This window comes from Oncorhynchus kisutch, linkage group LG26, assembly GCF_002021735.2.
Source record: "Oncorhynchus kisutch isolate 150728-3 linkage group LG26, Okis_V2, whole genome shotgun sequence".
In the NCBI taxonomy this organism is placed as follows: Eukaryota; Metazoa; Chordata; class Actinopteri; order Salmoniformes; family Salmonidae; genus Oncorhynchus; species Oncorhynchus kisutch.
In genome coordinates, this window is record NC_034199.2 from 26,928,400 (window position 1) to 26,945,309 (window position 16,910).

General features: G+C 46.2%; 1 protein-coding gene across 2 annotated transcripts; it reads left to right on the forward strand.

Annotated features, from left to right (window-relative positions):
* Positions 1 to 344: 344 nt before the first annotated feature.
* On the forward strand, positions 345 to 15,849 carry LOC109870937 (kelch-like protein 9). Of its 2 annotated transcripts, none has more exons than XM_020461646.2 (9): positions 345 to 564; positions 1,333 to 1,386; positions 1,587 to 1,920; positions 11,866 to 11,998; positions 12,315 to 12,511; positions 12,669 to 13,491; positions 13,595 to 13,708; positions 14,763 to 14,971; positions 15,203 to 15,849. In XM_020461646.2, the coding sequence occupies exons 1-9, from the start codon at positions 509 to 511 to the stop codon at positions 15,488 to 15,490; spliced, it is 2,208 nt and encodes a 735-aa protein (XP_020317235.1). In that variant the 5' UTR covers positions 345 to 508; the 3' UTR covers positions 15,491 to 15,849. The 2 variants fall into 2 exon arrangements, with proteins under 2 accessions (XP_020317235.1, XP_020317236.1); XM_020461647.2 differs by having other exon boundaries at positions 363 to 564; positions 1,310 to 1,386.
* Positions 15,850 to 16,910: the final 1,061 nt, after the last annotated feature.

A 16,910-nucleotide genomic window follows, 5' to 3' on the forward strand; every position in this document is an offset into this window, starting at 1 on the left:
CTACAAAGTATTAACTTAAGGGGGCTGAATAATTTTGCACGCCCAATTTTTCAGTTTTTGATTTGTTAAAAAAGTTTGAAATATCCAATAAATGTCGTTCCACTTCATGATTGTGTCCCACTTGTTGTTGATTCTTCACAAAAAAATACAGTTTTATATCTTTATGTTTGAAGCCTGAAATGTGGCAAAAGGTCGCAAAGTTCAAGGGGGCCGAATACTTTCGCAAGGCACTGTAGATGTTTATTTGTAGTATGTGCCCAGTGGGAAGTCATTGTATGCTTCTGTCTTTACAACAAATAATGTGTAAAAATAAGAGTGGGGAGGGTTAGAACAAAAAGAGAGAAAGAGAACTGACACAGGAAGTGGCTGAGGTCTTGGTTAGCTGTGAGAAACTGACTGTGTTGCTGCTTACCCCATTCTATATAACGTTTCCACTCTGCATCCAGCTGCTGCAAGGAGACATTTAGTGATCTGTAAAGAATTTAATAGATTGCTGTATGTTGGTTATATGTCAGAAGAAGGCCTTTCGGTTAAGGAGAACCTGTTGAAAAGAATAGTTTCGAGGTAGGTTCCTTCCTTTCCTATCATTTATGTTAATGCGGGTGTAAAGTTTGTACACTTGATCTAGAGTACAGTCTTGCCCAGAAACTAACTGCCATGACCCAAAATAAAGAATATAAATACAAGTGATGAATACAAAGTGAAGCATAAGTTCAGTGTTCAGAGGCTACTGAGTTAGATCTTATAAACACTACTGTTATCCACTTGAAACATCAACCAATGTGGAAGTATTGAAGCAACACCACAGCACGATAAATCAAATAACATTTCATTGGTCGCGAACACGTGTTTTGATAATGTTATCACAGGTGGAGCGAAATGCTTATGTTTATAGCTCCAACAGTGCAGTATACTTAACAATAGAAAACAATACACACATTTCCCCAAAATTAAAGAAATTAAGAAATATGAGATGCTGCAACATAATCAAGTTGAGGACAACAACATTAAAATAGAGAAGTTAATGAGGTAAGTTACAGGAGTTCAATGTATTAACATTTACAGCAAATACACATAGTATAGTAACAAAGTTATCAGGAAAGCCCCAGATCTGCATATGTTCCCTGGGCCTGTTGATTAAGTGAGTCATACTGCCTACCAGACAACCTACATATAAAACAAAGACATACTCAACAGTTTCATTTCCCATTTTGTAGCTTGTTCAGAGTGAAGAGGCTCTGAAAAAGAAAAACAGCAAATGATTTGGTACTGACAGACCAGACATCAATTTAATACTGCCCTGTTTTAGTGCTGTCTTGTGCATCTGTTTAGGAACCTTTCACAGAGGTGCAACAGGAAATCCAGCGACACACCAACTGATATGGGGTAGGCTGATCACATTTTTGGGGTCATTTTTAGGTAATTTAATAGTAGAGTATAGTGACTAAATACTGTATATTTCATAACAATCAATATTAGAATGTACTTGCTTCAGTAAACTGCAATGTGAGCTGCCAAGCAGTGGACTAAACTACTACAGTAGCTGAAGATGGTACAGCAAGGACCCCTGTTATTTTGTGTTCCAGGGGCAGAGGTGAGGAGAAGGAGAGTGGGCCGGGAAGGCTTCACAGGAGACTGTCTCGTCTGGGGAGCAGAGGCTCTCTTAGAGAGCCACCCAGACTTCCACCCCAACCTGTCCAACCCCCAGCACCATCTCCTGCCCCAGCTCCGGCCCCATCTCCGGCCCCAGTTGACAGACCCACTCCCCCAACACCAAACCCTCCAACACCTCCAGACCCAGCACCTAAACCATTGGAGCTTCCCCCGAAACCCCCTGATATCAACCTGAAGCCAAGCCTCCCTCCAAGGCCTCTAACCAGGATGTTCAGCAGCAATGAGCATGGCACCGCAGTCCTACAGGTACAACCCAACCACACCACTCATACACCAGCCAGAGTTATGAAAGGGTTATTGGGGTTATTACTTAGCTGAGAAAGTTGTCGAGATGTATTAGGATCCTAGGACGATTATTTTTGTAATCTATCTGAATGGTGTCCAACACATGCATATATCAATAGGATACATGGGGAGATAGTTATTCCGTTTAGTACAGGCAAAACTGTGATTATATGTAGAAGCCAGGCAGCATAGTTTAAATTAAGCCTTTAAAATCGATAGATCAAGAATATCCCTAAACAAACGGGAGAGAGTGAGCGGCCTGTAATACACAACAGCGAACCAATCTGTGGGTAAAGTGACACTGAGACTCGAATCCGACATGCCTTGGCTTTCCTTAGCGGTAAAGACAAAGAACAACTTGGAGATGCAAATTAGAGCAACGAACAGCTGAATGATACCCAGGAAAACATAGCTAAAATGCTCTCAATGCTCACCAAAAAAATGAAGTAGATTTGCTTGAAATTAAAGTAGATTCTATCGTGTCAGATATGCATATACAGGAGAAGTACGTGGACAAAGAAGACAACAAAATTGGCCTTCTGGAAACAAAGGTGTAAACTTTAGAAGATTAACTATTTCAGCTAGAAAACAGATAGAGACAAAATAATATGATAATGTTGTCCCTATTGGAAGATGAGGAAAAAGGGGAACTTTCCAGCTACGTGATCAAGCTGATATTGGAGGAGCTTGGCGTGGATGAATCACCAGAGAATCTGGAGCGATGCCATCGGATCTGCATGAAGCAGAAGAACTCTAAATACCCTCGCATGGTAATCTTTAAGCTGTGGAACTATCCTACCAAAGTCAACATTCTGCAGGCACAGGTAGGAAAGGAGATCAAGGTCCAGGGCCAGTCCATTCGATTCGCCCAGGACGTGTGTGCTAGGCTCAGGAAAAAACACAAGCAATTAATTCCAATCAGACAGTCACTGGAAGAAAAAGAAATCAAGTCTCAACTCCGATTACCGGCAGCAGCGTGAACAGGCTGCAGGAAACATTTCCAGTTGATGAGAGAGAGACCAGTGCCCTGAGGAGAAGCAGAAGCGTAATAAACAGATAAGCACACTACAGTAGGCTACATACATTGATGCCCAAGACCAGCTTATCGTAAGTTGAGACAATATTCATTCCCCCTCCACCCAATACAATCTAGACTCTATTGTCCCCAAGTAATTGTTCTTCTCTAGGAAGTAACGATAGAATTAGCCGATGCCAATGAAATACATGGACACTGAAAAGACAATAAAAGTGTGAATACAGCATGAAAGTTAATAATTGTCAAGAATTGTTCTATGGATGTGTGTGTGTGTGTGTGTGTGTGTGTGTGTGTGTGTGTGTGTGTGTGTGTGTGTGTGTGTGTGTGTGTGTGGGCAAGAGGTTGTGAGTGGGTGTATGCGTGGGTATGTGTTTGTCAGTGGAGGCTGCTGAGGGGAGAACGGCTCATAATAACTGCTGAAATGGAGTAAATGGAATTGTATCAAAAACATATTTTTAATGTGTTTGATACCATTCCATTCACTCCATTCCATCCATTACATGCCATTCCAGGCATTATTATGAGCCGTCTTCCCCTCAGCAGCCTCAACTGGTGTCCCATATGAATGGGAGAGTGAAGGAGGGTGAATATGAATATGTGTAGGAAGGATGGGTGTGCGGAGGCATCGAATATATGTTGTGTGTGAATGAAGGAGAACGGATGAGTAAGCAGATGCATAGTAAAGAATTATAGTAAATAAATGTATAGAGGTGTGAATGTGTTTGAGAAGAAGGGTGGGGGGGAAGATGGAGGTTGGGATAAACTTAGCCTGGGTGGGTAAGGGAGGGCAAGGAGGGAAGTGGTGACAAGCTTCGCTTGGAGGGGAAAGGGGGTAAATATGGGAGGTGGGAATAAGCTTGACTTGGGTGGGATAAAGAGAATTGGATTTGGATTGGGAGAAAGAGAAGAAAGGAATTATACTACAATGTCATTGTATTAGTTTTTTTTGTAACTTGCAAACCTGTTGTAAAATTATTTAGAGTTCTGGATAGATTAGGAAAGGATGTTGAATCATTATTATTCCTTGTTTGTAATTCCAACTAAGATTTAATGGTGGTTATTGGTGAGAATGGAGAGGGGCCATATCCAGTGGATTGGGTGACTGGGAGGGCATCAGATACTTCTCTGAGGTGTGTGTGGGACCTCCACTCATCCCATTTCAGTCTCTCGGAGGACCCACTCACCCTAAGTAGACCCCCACCAACCATTATAATTTAATTTATAACGTAATACAAACCAACCCCAGTACTTACAGTAAGTGGCAGTCTTTCTTCAAATGTACAATGTATGTATCCACAGTTTTTTGGGGGTAACATTAGGAGAGGAGTCTGCGCAAAAAATATATACTTTGCTTTATGTTTTTAAATTTTATTTCTGCTCAGCCCGCATGCCCACACACTCTGTATATGTAATGTATACAATAACTATGTATTTATACTGTGATCCTCCCATTCTATGGAATGCCCACTGCCCTCATATGTCATGTATGCTAAAATGTTTTAATTGGTTCTTAAATGATAGACAGAACAGATAAGGTTAACTTTGATTCTATACTAGTAAAGAGCAGCATGTAATGACAATGGGCTCAATGATGGGGAAAAAAGCATATGGTTCTCCAACACCATTTGTTGCGTCTGTTTGCTGTTTACTCTTGCATAAATAAAGTATGCGCCTGTTCGCAACTCTCTGCTCTCCTGCACCTGACTTTGCTACCAGTACGCACACCCGTGACAGAATACCACACCATCCATGGAGTCAGCCAGAGCAGGTACCCCGGGTAGAGGAGTCGAGGAACGCATCTGAGAACACTCGGCGATGCTGGAACATCTCGGCGCCACGATTAATCGCGTTGTCCAGACTATGGACCACTGGGAGAGACAGGGAGTCTCTCCAGCGCCTCGACCAGCACAACCAGGGGTATCTCTACCCATCCCTCCTGGATCCAATCCCAGCGGGATGAGTCTCTCCCTTCCCAGGGAGTATGATGGGACGGCAGCACGGTGCCAGGGGTTCCTATTACAGCTGGACCTATACCTGGCCACCGTTCACCAAGCTCCCTCGGGAAGGGAGAGGGTGTCCTCGTCTCATGAGAGCTCTGGAGTGGGGAAACGCCGTGTGGGGAGAAGGAGATGCGGTGTTGGACCACTTCGAGGAGTTCACCCGCCACTTCCGGGCCGTCTTTGACCATCCGCCCGAGGGTAGAGTGGTGGGGGAGCGGCTCTTCCACCTGAGGCAGGGGACGAGGAGCGCCCAGGAGTTCGCCCTAGAATTCCAGACGTTGGCCGCCAGAGCAGGATGGAACGACAGGGCCCTTATCGACAACTACCGATGCAGCCTGCGCAAGGCCGCCCGGCGGGAGCTGGCCTGCAGCGATGCCACCATCACCTTTGACCAACTGGTGGATCTGTCCATCCGGTTGGATAACCTGCTAGTCACCCGCGGACGTCCATAGAGGGCTCGGTCGGTTCCATCTTCCAGCACCCCCGCTCCGGTGCCCATGGAGCTGGGAGGGGCTGAGCTTAGGGAGGCTGGAGCTTCACATGCACCAACTGTGGCCGCAGAGGGCACCCTGCCGGTCGGTGCCGGGACCTCTGGGAGTCGAGGCAGCAGGCAGGGCTCTCTGGCATCACCCCAGGTGAGTAGGCACAACTCTCATCCAGAGCCCTCTGTTGACCACCTGTTTGTTCATGTTTGTTTTCCTGAGTTTTCCCCGCATTCCCAGCATAAAGCGCTCGTCGATTCAGGCACGGCTGTGAATTTTATTGACAGAGTGTTCGCCCTTACTTTAGGGATTCCCATTGTTCCTGTGGTTATACCTTTCCTGGTACATACTCTAGATATTCGACCATTAAGGTACGGGTTAATTAGGGAAGCCACCATCTCCCTGGCCATGGTGACGCAGGGGATTCACGAGGCGAGAATCAGTCTCTTCCTCATTGACTCTCCTGCGTTTCTCATGGTACTAGGCCTTCCCAGGTTGGCTCGTCATGACCCCACCATTTCATGGCAACAGAGGGCTCTAACGGGGTGGTCGAGAGAGTGCTCTGGGAGGTGTATAGAGGTTTCCGTTGGTGCTACCATGGTGGAAAGTCCAGACCAGGTCTCCACCTTACGCATCCCCCCATAAAATGCCGATTTGGCTCTCGCCTTCTCCAAACAGAAAGCGACTCAATTACCACCCCATCGACAGGGGGATTGTGCAATAAATCTCCTGGTAGACACTGCACTTCCCAGGAGTCACATGTATCCCCTGTCGCAAGCGGAGACGGTGGCTATGGAGACATATGTCTCCGAATCCCTGCGTCAGGGGTACATTCGGTCCTCCACTTCACCCGTCTCCTTGAGTTTATTTTTCATGAAGGAGGAGGGAGGTCTGCGCCTGTGCATTGACTATCGAGGTCTCATTCAAAACACGTGGCGGTACAGTTACCCGCTACCTCTCATCGCCACGGCGATTGAGTCAATGCACGGGGCGCACTTCTTCACTAAACTGGATCTCAGGAGCACTTACAACCTGGTGCGTATCCGGGAGGGGGACGAGTGGAAGACAGCGTTCAGTACCACCACAGGGCATTATGAGTACCTCGTCATGCCATACGGGTTAATGAATGCTCCATCAGTCTTCCAATCCTTTGTAGACAAGATTTTCAGGGACCTGCACGGGCAGGGTGTAGCGGTCTATATCGATGACATTCTGAGATACTCCGCTACACGTGCCGAGCATGTGTCCTTGGTGCGCAGGGTACTTGGACGACTGTTGGAGCATGACCTGTACGTCAAGGCTGAGAAATGCCTATTCTTCCAGCAGGCCGTCTCCTTCCTAGGGTATCGCATTTCCACATCAGGGGTGGAGATGGAGAGTGACCACATTGCAGCCGTGCGTAATTGACCGACTCCCACCATGGAAAAAGGAGGTGCAGCGGTTTTTAGTGTTTGCCAATTACTACCGGAGATTTATCCGGGGGTTTGGCCAGGTGGCTGCTCCCATTACCTCACTGCTGAATGAGGGTCTTGTACGTTTGCAGTGGTCGGCTGAGGCGGAAATGACTTTTGGGCACCTAAGGGCTCTGTTTACCTCAGCTCCCGTGCTGGCCCATCCGGATCCCTCTTTGGCGTTCATAGTGGAGGTGGACGCGTCCGAGGCTGGGATAGGAGCCTTGCTCTCTCAGTGCTCGGGCACGCCACCGAAGCTCCGCTCCTGTGCCTTCTTCTCGAAGATGCTCAGTCCGTTGGAGTGAAACTATGATGTGGGGGACCAAGGAGCTGTTGGCTGAGGCCAAGGCGTTGAAGGCGTGGAGACATTGGCTTGAGGGGGCTAAACACCTTTTTCTCATCTGGACTGACCACCGCAACCTGGAGTACATCCGGGCTGCGAGGAGACTGAATCCTCGTCAGGCAAGGTGGGCCATATTTTTACTTGTTTTGTGTGTACCTTTGTGTGTCCTACAGACCAGGTTCACAAAATGTGAAGGCAGATGCACTGTCCCGGCTGTATGACACAGAGGAGTGGCTCACGGATCACACTCCCATACTCCCGGACTCCTGCCTGGTAGCGCCGGTCGTGTGGGAGCTGGACGCGGACATTGAGCAGGCGTTACGTACAGAGCCCTCTCCCCTCCAGTGTCCAGCTGGGCGTCTGTACATTCTGTCTGCTGTCCGCGACCGGCTGATCTACTGGGCCCACACGTGAGGGTTTCTGTTTCCTCCTGCTCGGTGTGCGCCCAGTGCAAGGCTTCTAGGCACCTGCCCAGAGGTAAGTTACAACCCTTACCCGTTCCACAACGGCCGTGGTCACACCTGTTGGTAGATTTCCTGACCGATCTTCCTCCCTCACAGGGTAACACCGCGATCCTGGTCATTGTGGATCGTTTTTCTAAATCCTGTCATCTCCTCCCTTTGCCTGGTCTCCCTACGGCCCTACCGACTGCGGAGGCTTTGTTTACACACGTCTTCCGGCACTACGGGGTGCCTGAGGAGATAGTGTCTGATCGGGTCCCCAGTTCACGTCGAGGGTCTGGAAGGCGTTCATGGAATGTCTGGGGGTCTCGGTCAGCCTTATTTCAGGTTTCCACCCCGAGAGTAACGGGCAGGTGGAGAGAGCAAACCAGGATGTGGGTAGGTTTCTGAGGTCCTATTGTCAGGACCTGCTGGGGGAGTGGGCAGCATTCATGCCCTGGGCAGAGATGGACCAGAACTCGCTCCGCCACTCCTCCACTAACCTCACCCCCTTCCAGTGTGTATTGGGGTATCAGCCGGTTCTGGCTCCTTGGCATCAGATTCAGACCGAGGCCCTTGCGGTGGATGACTAGTTCCGGCATGTGGAAGAAACATGGGACGCCGCCCATCTGCACCTTCAGTGCGCTGTGCTGCGCCAGAATGTTGGCGCAGACCGTCATCACAGTGAGGCCCCGGTGTTCGCACCGGGGGACCGGGTCTGGCTCTCGACCCGAAACCTGCCCCTCCGCCTGCCCTGCCGGAAGCTGGGCCCGCGGTTTGTGGGGCCATTCAAAGTCCTGAGGAGGGTGAACGAGGTGTGTTACAGGTTACAGCTTCCCCCCGATTACCTTATTAACGTGCCATGTGTCTCTCCTCAGGCCGGTTGCGGCTGGTCCGCTCCAGAAGTCTGAGGTGCGGGAGGTTCCTCCGCCCCATCTGGACATCGAGGGGGCCCCGGCGTACCCTGTGCGTTCCATCCTGTATTCGAGGCGTCGGGCGAGGGGCCTTCAGTACCTCATGGAGTGGGATGGGTACGGTCCGGAGGAGAGGTGCTGGGTTCCGGTGGTGGACGTCTTGGACCCTAAACTGCTGCGGGAGTTCCACCATCTCCGGCCGGATTGCCCTGCGCCTCGCCCTCTGGGTCGTCCCCGAGGCCGGTGTCGGCGAGCTGCTGGAGCCGCACGTCAAGGGGGTGGGGTACTGTCACGACTTCCACCGAAGTCGGCTCCTCTCCTTGTTCGGGCGGCGTTCGGCAGTCGACGTCACTGGCCTTCTAGCCTTCGCCGCTCCATTTTTTGTTTTTCCATTTGTTTTCTATGTTCCCCGCACACCTGGTTTACATTCCCTAATCACATTGTGTATATATGTTCCTCTGTTCCCCCCCGTGTCCTTGTGTGGTATTGTTTTGTGTTACGTGTTTTATGTGACGCGCCAGGCTGGTTTTCCATGTTCCGTGTTTATTTCACGAAGTATGCTTATTTGGTAAACTATAGCTTTTGTGACTGTTTTCGCGCTTTGCACTTTTGCCATTTTGCTGGAGGTTTTGACACAGTTGCGTCCGTTTGCTGTTTACTCCTGCATAAATAAAGTGTATGCCTGTTCACAACTCTCTGCACCTGACTTCGCTACCAGTACGCACACCCGTGACAGTCTGATTAGATAAGATAGGGATGTCCCCTCTCCCCCTCCTGTTTGACTGGCATTTGAACTGCTTGCAGAAAGAATTAGACAGGACCCAAACGTAGCAAGTGTCAGTATTGGTAAATATAAATGAATATAAACTCATAAACTAATCTTATTTGCAGATGATCTCCTGATATACCTGACCAATATTGAAAACTCAATGCACCCTTTGCTGAAGATATTTACAGACGACTCAAAAATCTCAGGATATAAAATGAACGTGGATAAAACAAAATAATGAGCAGTAGGAAAAAGAAAAAGAATAACTCACAATCTACAGCTATTCTTTAAGTGGACCACAAAAAATATTAAATACTTAGGATGCTTAATAAGTGACAACAAACAACAAATATATAAAGATAAATTCATTCCATTACTCAACCATATGAAAGCAGATCTAATTAAATGGAATAAACTTCCCAGAAATCTTACAGGTAGAATAAACCTCTTTAGAATGGCATGGCTACCAACGTTTTTGTATTTATTTTCAGTAATACCAATTACCCCACTGAAGACATTCTTTAAAAAAGTACACTCGGTCATAACATACTTTATGTGCAAATAAAATTCATAGAATAAAAAGTTAATCTTTCTCCTATCTATTTTCAAAGGATAAAGCTAAGAACATTAACAAATATGTAGTTATATAACATTATAACAATATGGAAGTGAATTAAAAGTATTCTACAGGAACAATATCACTCCCTAAAAACACAACCTTATGGAACAATCCTTGGATAGCTTTTCAGAATTCACAGATAAATTGATCCACCTGGAAAGGACTTGGTAATAGGAAAAACATTTATTTTCATGACAGAATTCAAAAGTAGTTTCAAATAAAAGTTAAAAGTTGGAGGGAATATTAGTTGAGTCAGAAAAGAATGTCCATATGATAAGGAAGATAAAGAAAACCTTGCAGGGAGCTCATCCAACTACAATCTCTTAGAAAACATATATTATCTATTGGAACCAACATTTAAGAAGAATGGATGTTGGCACAAGATGGAGGGAAAGTTGGAGCATAACTATCTAAATTACAGTTAACTAAAATGTACACTTAATCCAGTATAAACCAAATTCACAAATTCCAAATTGGCTGTCAGAAGTATTACAATGTAAACTTACTTTTAATCCATCTGTTTGCATATTTCAAGACATGGCATATGAGGGTGTAGTGAGATACCCAATGGCCTGGACGATTCTCTTCTCATCACTTATTTAAAAACTTGGAAATCAATCAATCTGCTATCATTGACACAATGAAAAATTCGAATGATTTATTATTGAAATATTGAAATAGCCTGGGCAACCGAGAAAAACTAATTGTTACAATTTAAGGCCAAGTGGCAAACAATAACTAAGGATGGGGATGGGGGTGTGAGCATCCGGGTCAGGGCAGATAAGATGTCATTGTTTGTGTGTGTCTATATGCTGTTGTACTTATGTATAATTTTGTATCTGGAGTGAAAAAGATAGATACAGTACTAGTCAAAAGTTTGGACACGCCTACTCATTCAAGGGTTTTTCTTAAGTTTTTACTATTTTCTACATGAATAGAAAATAGAAAACTAGAATAATAGTGAAGACATCAACTCTATGAAATAACACATATGGAATCATGTAACCAAAAAAGTGTTAAACAAATCAAAATAGATGTTATATTTGAGGTTCTTCAAAGTAGCCACCCTTTGCCTTGATGACAGCTTTGCACACTCTTGGCATTCTCTCAACCAGCTACATGAGGTAGTCACATGGAATGCATTTCAATTAACAGGTGCGATTTGTTAAAAGTTCATTTGTGCAATTTCTTTCCTTCTTAATGCATTTGAGACAATCAGTTAGGCGTTGTAGGGGTGGTATACAGACGATAGCCCTATTTGGTAAAATACCAAGTTCATATTATTGCAAGAACAGCTCAAATAAGCAAAGAGAAATGACAGTCCATCATTACTTTAGCACATGAAGATCAGTCAATACGGAAAATTTCAAGAACTTTGAAGGTTTTTTCAAGTGCAGTCGCAAAAACTATCAAGCGCTATGACGAAACTGGCTCTAATGAGGACCGCCACAGAAAAGAAAGACGCAGTGTTACCTCTGCTGCAGAGGATAAGTTCATTAGTTACCAGCCTCAGGAATTGCGGCCCAAATAAATGCTTCACAGAGTTCAAGTAACAGACACATCTCAACATCAACTGTTCAGAGGAGACTGCATGAATCAGGCCTTCATGGTCGAATTTCTGCAAAGAAACCACTACTAATGGACACCAGTGAGAAGAAGATACTTTCTTGGGCCAAGAAACATGAGCAATGGACATTAGACCGGTGGAAATCTGTCCTTTGGTCTGATGAGTCCAAATGTGAGATTTTTGGTTCAAACCGCCGTGTCTTCATGAGACGCAGAGTAGGTGAACGGATGATCTTTGCATGTGTGGTGACCATAGATGTCAAATTAATGTTGTTCTTCCTTTCAGGGGTTTCAGTTGTTCAGAGGTGATGAGACTCTGTGTGATGTCATCCTAGTGCCTGGGGACAGCAGTGACACCTTCCCAGTACACAGAGTCCTTATGGCGTCCGCCTGCGACTACTTCAAAGCCATGTTCACAGGTTAGTGTGTGATAAATAACATTCAATGAGGTTTTTCAATATGTGCAATATGTTAATATATCTCAATATGCCACTAATTTTCAATGTGATTGTTTGACAATGTGTGATCGAGAACAGTCATCGAGTAAGTACGTTTTCACAGATGAGTCTTTTAGGGCTGAGCCTATGAAAAGTCTCTCTCTTATTGTATTTGCTCTCATCACGTCCCCTCAGACCATTTTCAAACTATGTTTGAAAATTCCTGCACTCTTACATCCTTAACTGTAACAGCATTCACCCTCTATATCTCTCACTTTTCCTCTTTCCCTCTCTCTAGGGGGTATGAGAGAGCAGGAGATGAGGGAGATTAAGCTCCATGGTGTGAGCAAGACGGGTCTGAAGAACATCATAGAGTTCATCTACACATCCCGGCTGAGTCTGAGTATGGCCAACCTGCAGGACACTCTGGAGGCTGCCAACTTTTTACAAGTCCTCCCCGTCCTCAGCTTCTGCAACGAGCTGCTCAGCACTGAGGTGAGTTGATCAGGTTACTTACTGGCAATGAAACAATGAACAGGTGGATGTGCTGGATGGGTGTATTGAAGAGATAGTGAAAAGCATGGCCAATGTAAAGACAGGAGACCTGTCACAAGTTCATCCAGTCGTGTCTGTTTTCCTGTGTGTGTGGTAGATCACTATTGATAACTGTGTGGAGGTGGAGCGCATTGCCGGGGACTTGCTCCTGGAGGACGTGCAGGCCCACATTGGGAAGTTTGTCTGTCAGAACCTGTCAGTGTTGCTGCAGTCTGGCCGCTACCTGCTGCTCTCCGAGCACAGCCTAGCCAACGCCCTGGCCAGCGATAGCCTCAAGGGCTTCTCTGAGATGGAGCTGTACCGCATCGCCCGCTCCTGGCTGGACCACGACCCTCCCACCCGCCGCACCGCCGCCTACTCCCTGATGCGCCACATCCGCTTCCCCCTCATGACCCCCACGGAGCTGCTTGAGATCTCCCAGGAGGACGAGGGGCACGACGACGGCGGGGCAGCCATGATGCGCTCGGACACGGCCTGCGTAAACCTCCTGCTAGAGGCCAGCAACTACCAGATGATGCCCTTCCTCCAACCTTCCTTACAGACAGAGCGCACGCGCATCCGGTCCGACGCCACACACCTGCTGGCGCTGGGTGGGGTGATGCGGCAACAGCTGGTGGTGAGCAGGGAGCTGAGGTTGTACGATGAGGAGAGCGGCCACTGGAGGGCGCTGAGGCCCATGGAGGTTCCATGCTACCAGCACGGCGTGGCTCTGCTCGGGGGCTTCCTCTACATCGTGGGTGGCCAGAGCACCTACGACACCAAGGGCAAGACGGCGGTGGACAGCGTCTACCGCTATGACCCGCGCTTCGACCGTTGGCTGCAGGTAGCCTCGCTCAATGAGAAGAGAACCTTCTTCCACCTGAGCGCCCTGAAGGGGAAGCTGTATGCTGTTGGGGGCAGGAATGCCTCAGGAGAGATCGGTGGGGCACTAGTGTGGAGATGTTTTTACTGAAATCTGTTACAGAGAAATAGTGATCTTTAAGGTGCATATCGAGTGAATTTACGTTTGTTTTACTCTTTTAGACACAGTGGAGTGCTACAACCTCAGAAAGAACGAGTGGATGTTCGTGTCACCCATGATCGACCCCCACTACGGGCATGCTGGGACAGTCCATGGTGACCTGATGTATGTCTCAGGTAAGTTTCTCAGACCACTGAGAGTTAGAATACAAACTCACCAAACAGTTAAAACCTACAGCGTGAAGGCTTGAATTGACTGTGATTGCTGTCCTGATGCAATCAGCTCAGTCAGACCGGATAGGTTTTCAGTTAATGTATTCAGGCAAACAAAGAATGTGTTGTTGACCTGCTTTAATCCACTCCCGTCGCTTAACAGCTTTGATAGACTTTAACATAACATAGTAGCTCTGAACCGTTACCATTCTCATCTTGGTCGATTTCTATGATGGTCTCCTAGCAACCTTGGAGTAGAAACCAATTTCTCATGTTGGGAACAGAAGTTGTAGATATGGGATTGAGGGCCAGGAAACACAAAGACCTTTAGTTGAAATGGGTCAGAGAGTAGGTTAACCACAACTCTCTGAAGAGCAATTGTGTCGATTTTATGCTCGCGGAGACAACCAGAAAACAGCTTATTCTGAACAGATGCTTTAAAAAGTCCATGCAGAAAATGTATAATTTTTAATCTGCATTCATTTCAGCATCCAAGTGTTGCTACAAAGCAGTGGCTAAGTAGTTTGAGCCCAAGGGTGAGTGGGGATGGTATGGCAAAGAGTAGGTGGATTCCATCGGAGGCGTGGGGACATGTTGAGGATGGTGTAATGGAATAATGGTCACAGCTCTCTGCAGCTCACAGCACCAGACCACATCCTTCCTGTTCCTGTTTTTCACACTAGGGCCCTACTGCTTCTGCCCCACTCTATGCTGGTGGTTGATCATGTGGGTAGAAGAGCACCCGACCACTGCCTCACAGTTCAGCCCCCTACACCGTCACTCTTTCCTTCTCAACGTCCATCCTTTACATATGCTACAGTACCAAAGTTACACTGCCCTCCCCTTGAACTCTCTCTGACTGTGATGTATTCCACGTCAGATGAAAATGTCATGGATGGATTGAAATGTTTGTCTTATTAAAACCATAGGATATTAGTTTGTATACATAAAACTGTATTTTAGTAAACATGTTTTCATGGTATCTAATAAAACCAATGTCAATCCACTGATCCAACAGGTGGCATCACACAGGACACATTCCAGAAGGAGCTGTCATGTTATGACCCTGAGACTGACACATGGAGTCACCGTGCCGACATGATGGAACTGCGTGGCCTCCACTGCATGTGCACGGTGGGCGACCGGCTCTACGTGATGGGAGGGAACCACTTCCGGGGCAGCAGCGACTACGATGACGTACTGGACTGTGAGTTCTACAGCCCTGAGGTAAGGCATGGCACAGGCCTTAGTTTTGGTCCCAACAATATGCTAAGCAATTTGACCACTTTCTCGATACCTTACCCTTATCCTAACTGTTCTGACTTTGATGGTCACATGTCCGGAAGTTTTAGGAGCTTTCTAGGGAGAAATTATTAAGGGAGAAAAGCAGAATTCTGTGAGGCAGCTATCCAATCAGAGCTCCGATCTTATTATGATGTGTTTTATATCTTCCCCCAGGTGGACCAGTGGACGGTGGTGGCAGCCATGCCATGGGGCCAGAGTGATGTGGGGGTGGCCGTGTTCCAGGACCAGATCTATGTAGTGGGGGGCTATTCCTGGAACAGCCGCTGCATGGTGGACATTGTGCAGCGCTATGACCCAGAGAAGGATGAGTGGGACCGGGTGTTCAACGTACTAGAACCACTGGGAGGGATCCGGGCCTGCACCATGACTGTGCACCTACCCGAGGGTGCCGTGGACGACGGACAGATGCATGAGTGCCCTCTGGACACTGCCAAGAACTGAGAGCTGAGAGCAAGGACATATGGCTTTAGCCTCTGTGTTTGTGATGCTGAAAAATTTGACCTTTTTGCAAGCTTGGACTGTGGGAGAAGTGGAACGAACGTCTGCAGTAGAATTTCTCTAATATATCCGTACATTTGGTTGACTGACTGTTCTTTTGTAATCTTTGTGTCTTTTGCGTTGGAATTATTTTCGTATCTGAATGACTTCTGCTTTGCTCTTTAATGTGAAACACCTCTCAAAAAGCTCCTTTTCATGGATAATGTGTTTTTTACTTTGACAATGTATTTTCAAACTATAAGTTATGGAGTATTTTGTATTGTATATGAATGACTAATGAAAATAAAATGCATACTATTAATTATCATATTTTTCAATACTAAACAGACACCACACAATCTAACAAGTCAACCCACTAACTAGTCTAGGATCTCCGCCCTTCTTGGTTACTGTTGCAACCTCGGACAACCTTTTCCTGGGAAGCCCAATTCCCCATTAAACCATTGGCAAAATCCCCTCACAATGATCTCAAACTGTGTTTCTAATACACACTGGAATTGAACTCAGACTACCCATTGCTAACCAGGAAAGTCTTAGGCATGTTGTGGTGGACTGTCATTACAATTGCTTCATGGGAACATGGTACAATTATGTTTGTAATATAACTACCGATGTAGGATCTTAAATTAATCACTCTTTTATTGCTAATAATTTTACTGTACAGCAGCTAATGCAAACTTGTAGTGTGTTTGAGGTTTAAAAAGTATTTTAAAGTTTGTCATTTCCACTTTCAAATGACAGACTTGATTTGCCCGAACAAAAAAAGTATCAACCCCTACAAAAAAATTCCATGAATTAGAATTCACATATTAATTCACATGTCCTGTTGCTGTAGCAAACTGGCTCAAATTAAGATCTTACACTGTATGGCTGAATGACTCTGAATTCACTGCCAGCAGGCAGTCAAAGCCATAACAGCTTTTGGAGCTAACTGGTGCTCTCAAATCGCATCCTGATGTCTAGAGCAGATGGGAGTTGTATTCATAACTTTGCTAACTTAGCTAGCTAACACATTCTGAGAAAACAAGGGCTGCAGTCCAAACATAATTTTTTACCCTCTCAGCCCTCTTGCCTGTCACTTTCCCTAGCGTCAATCCCCATCGAAACCAGATGCAGTTCGACTACAATATTAAGTTGAGGTCCAATTCACAAAAGTTGCCCCCTCGATTTAGCTTGACGGAGCAAGTGAAGAACTTTGATAATTTTGGAGGTTGATATGACCCACAATTTAATGCAAACTGTAGTCACGTGTCAAACTCCGGTGGCCACAAAGTGTAAAATTTAATCAACAGAGCTGCATTTTCAGGATGTCAGTTAATATGATGATACTAGCTTGCTAAAAGATATAGATGACATTGATTTT

What these genes read in the sequence shown, in the direction of transcription:
- LOC109870937 (XM_020461646.2), top strand. Translation starts at nt 509, where the DNA reads ATGTCAGAAGAAGGCCTTTCGGTTAAGGAGAACCTGTTGAAAAGAATA. An exon ending in GAATGCCTCAGGAGAGATCG is followed by an intron (nt 13,492 to 13,594) that starts GTGGGGCACTAG and finishes TTACTCTTTTAG; the next exon opens with ACACAGTGGAGTGCTACAAC. An exon ending in GTGAGTTCTACAGCCCTGAG is followed by an intron (nt 14,972 to 15,202) that starts GTAAGGCATGGC and finishes ATCTTCCCCCAG; the next exon opens with GTGGACCAGTGGACGGTGGT.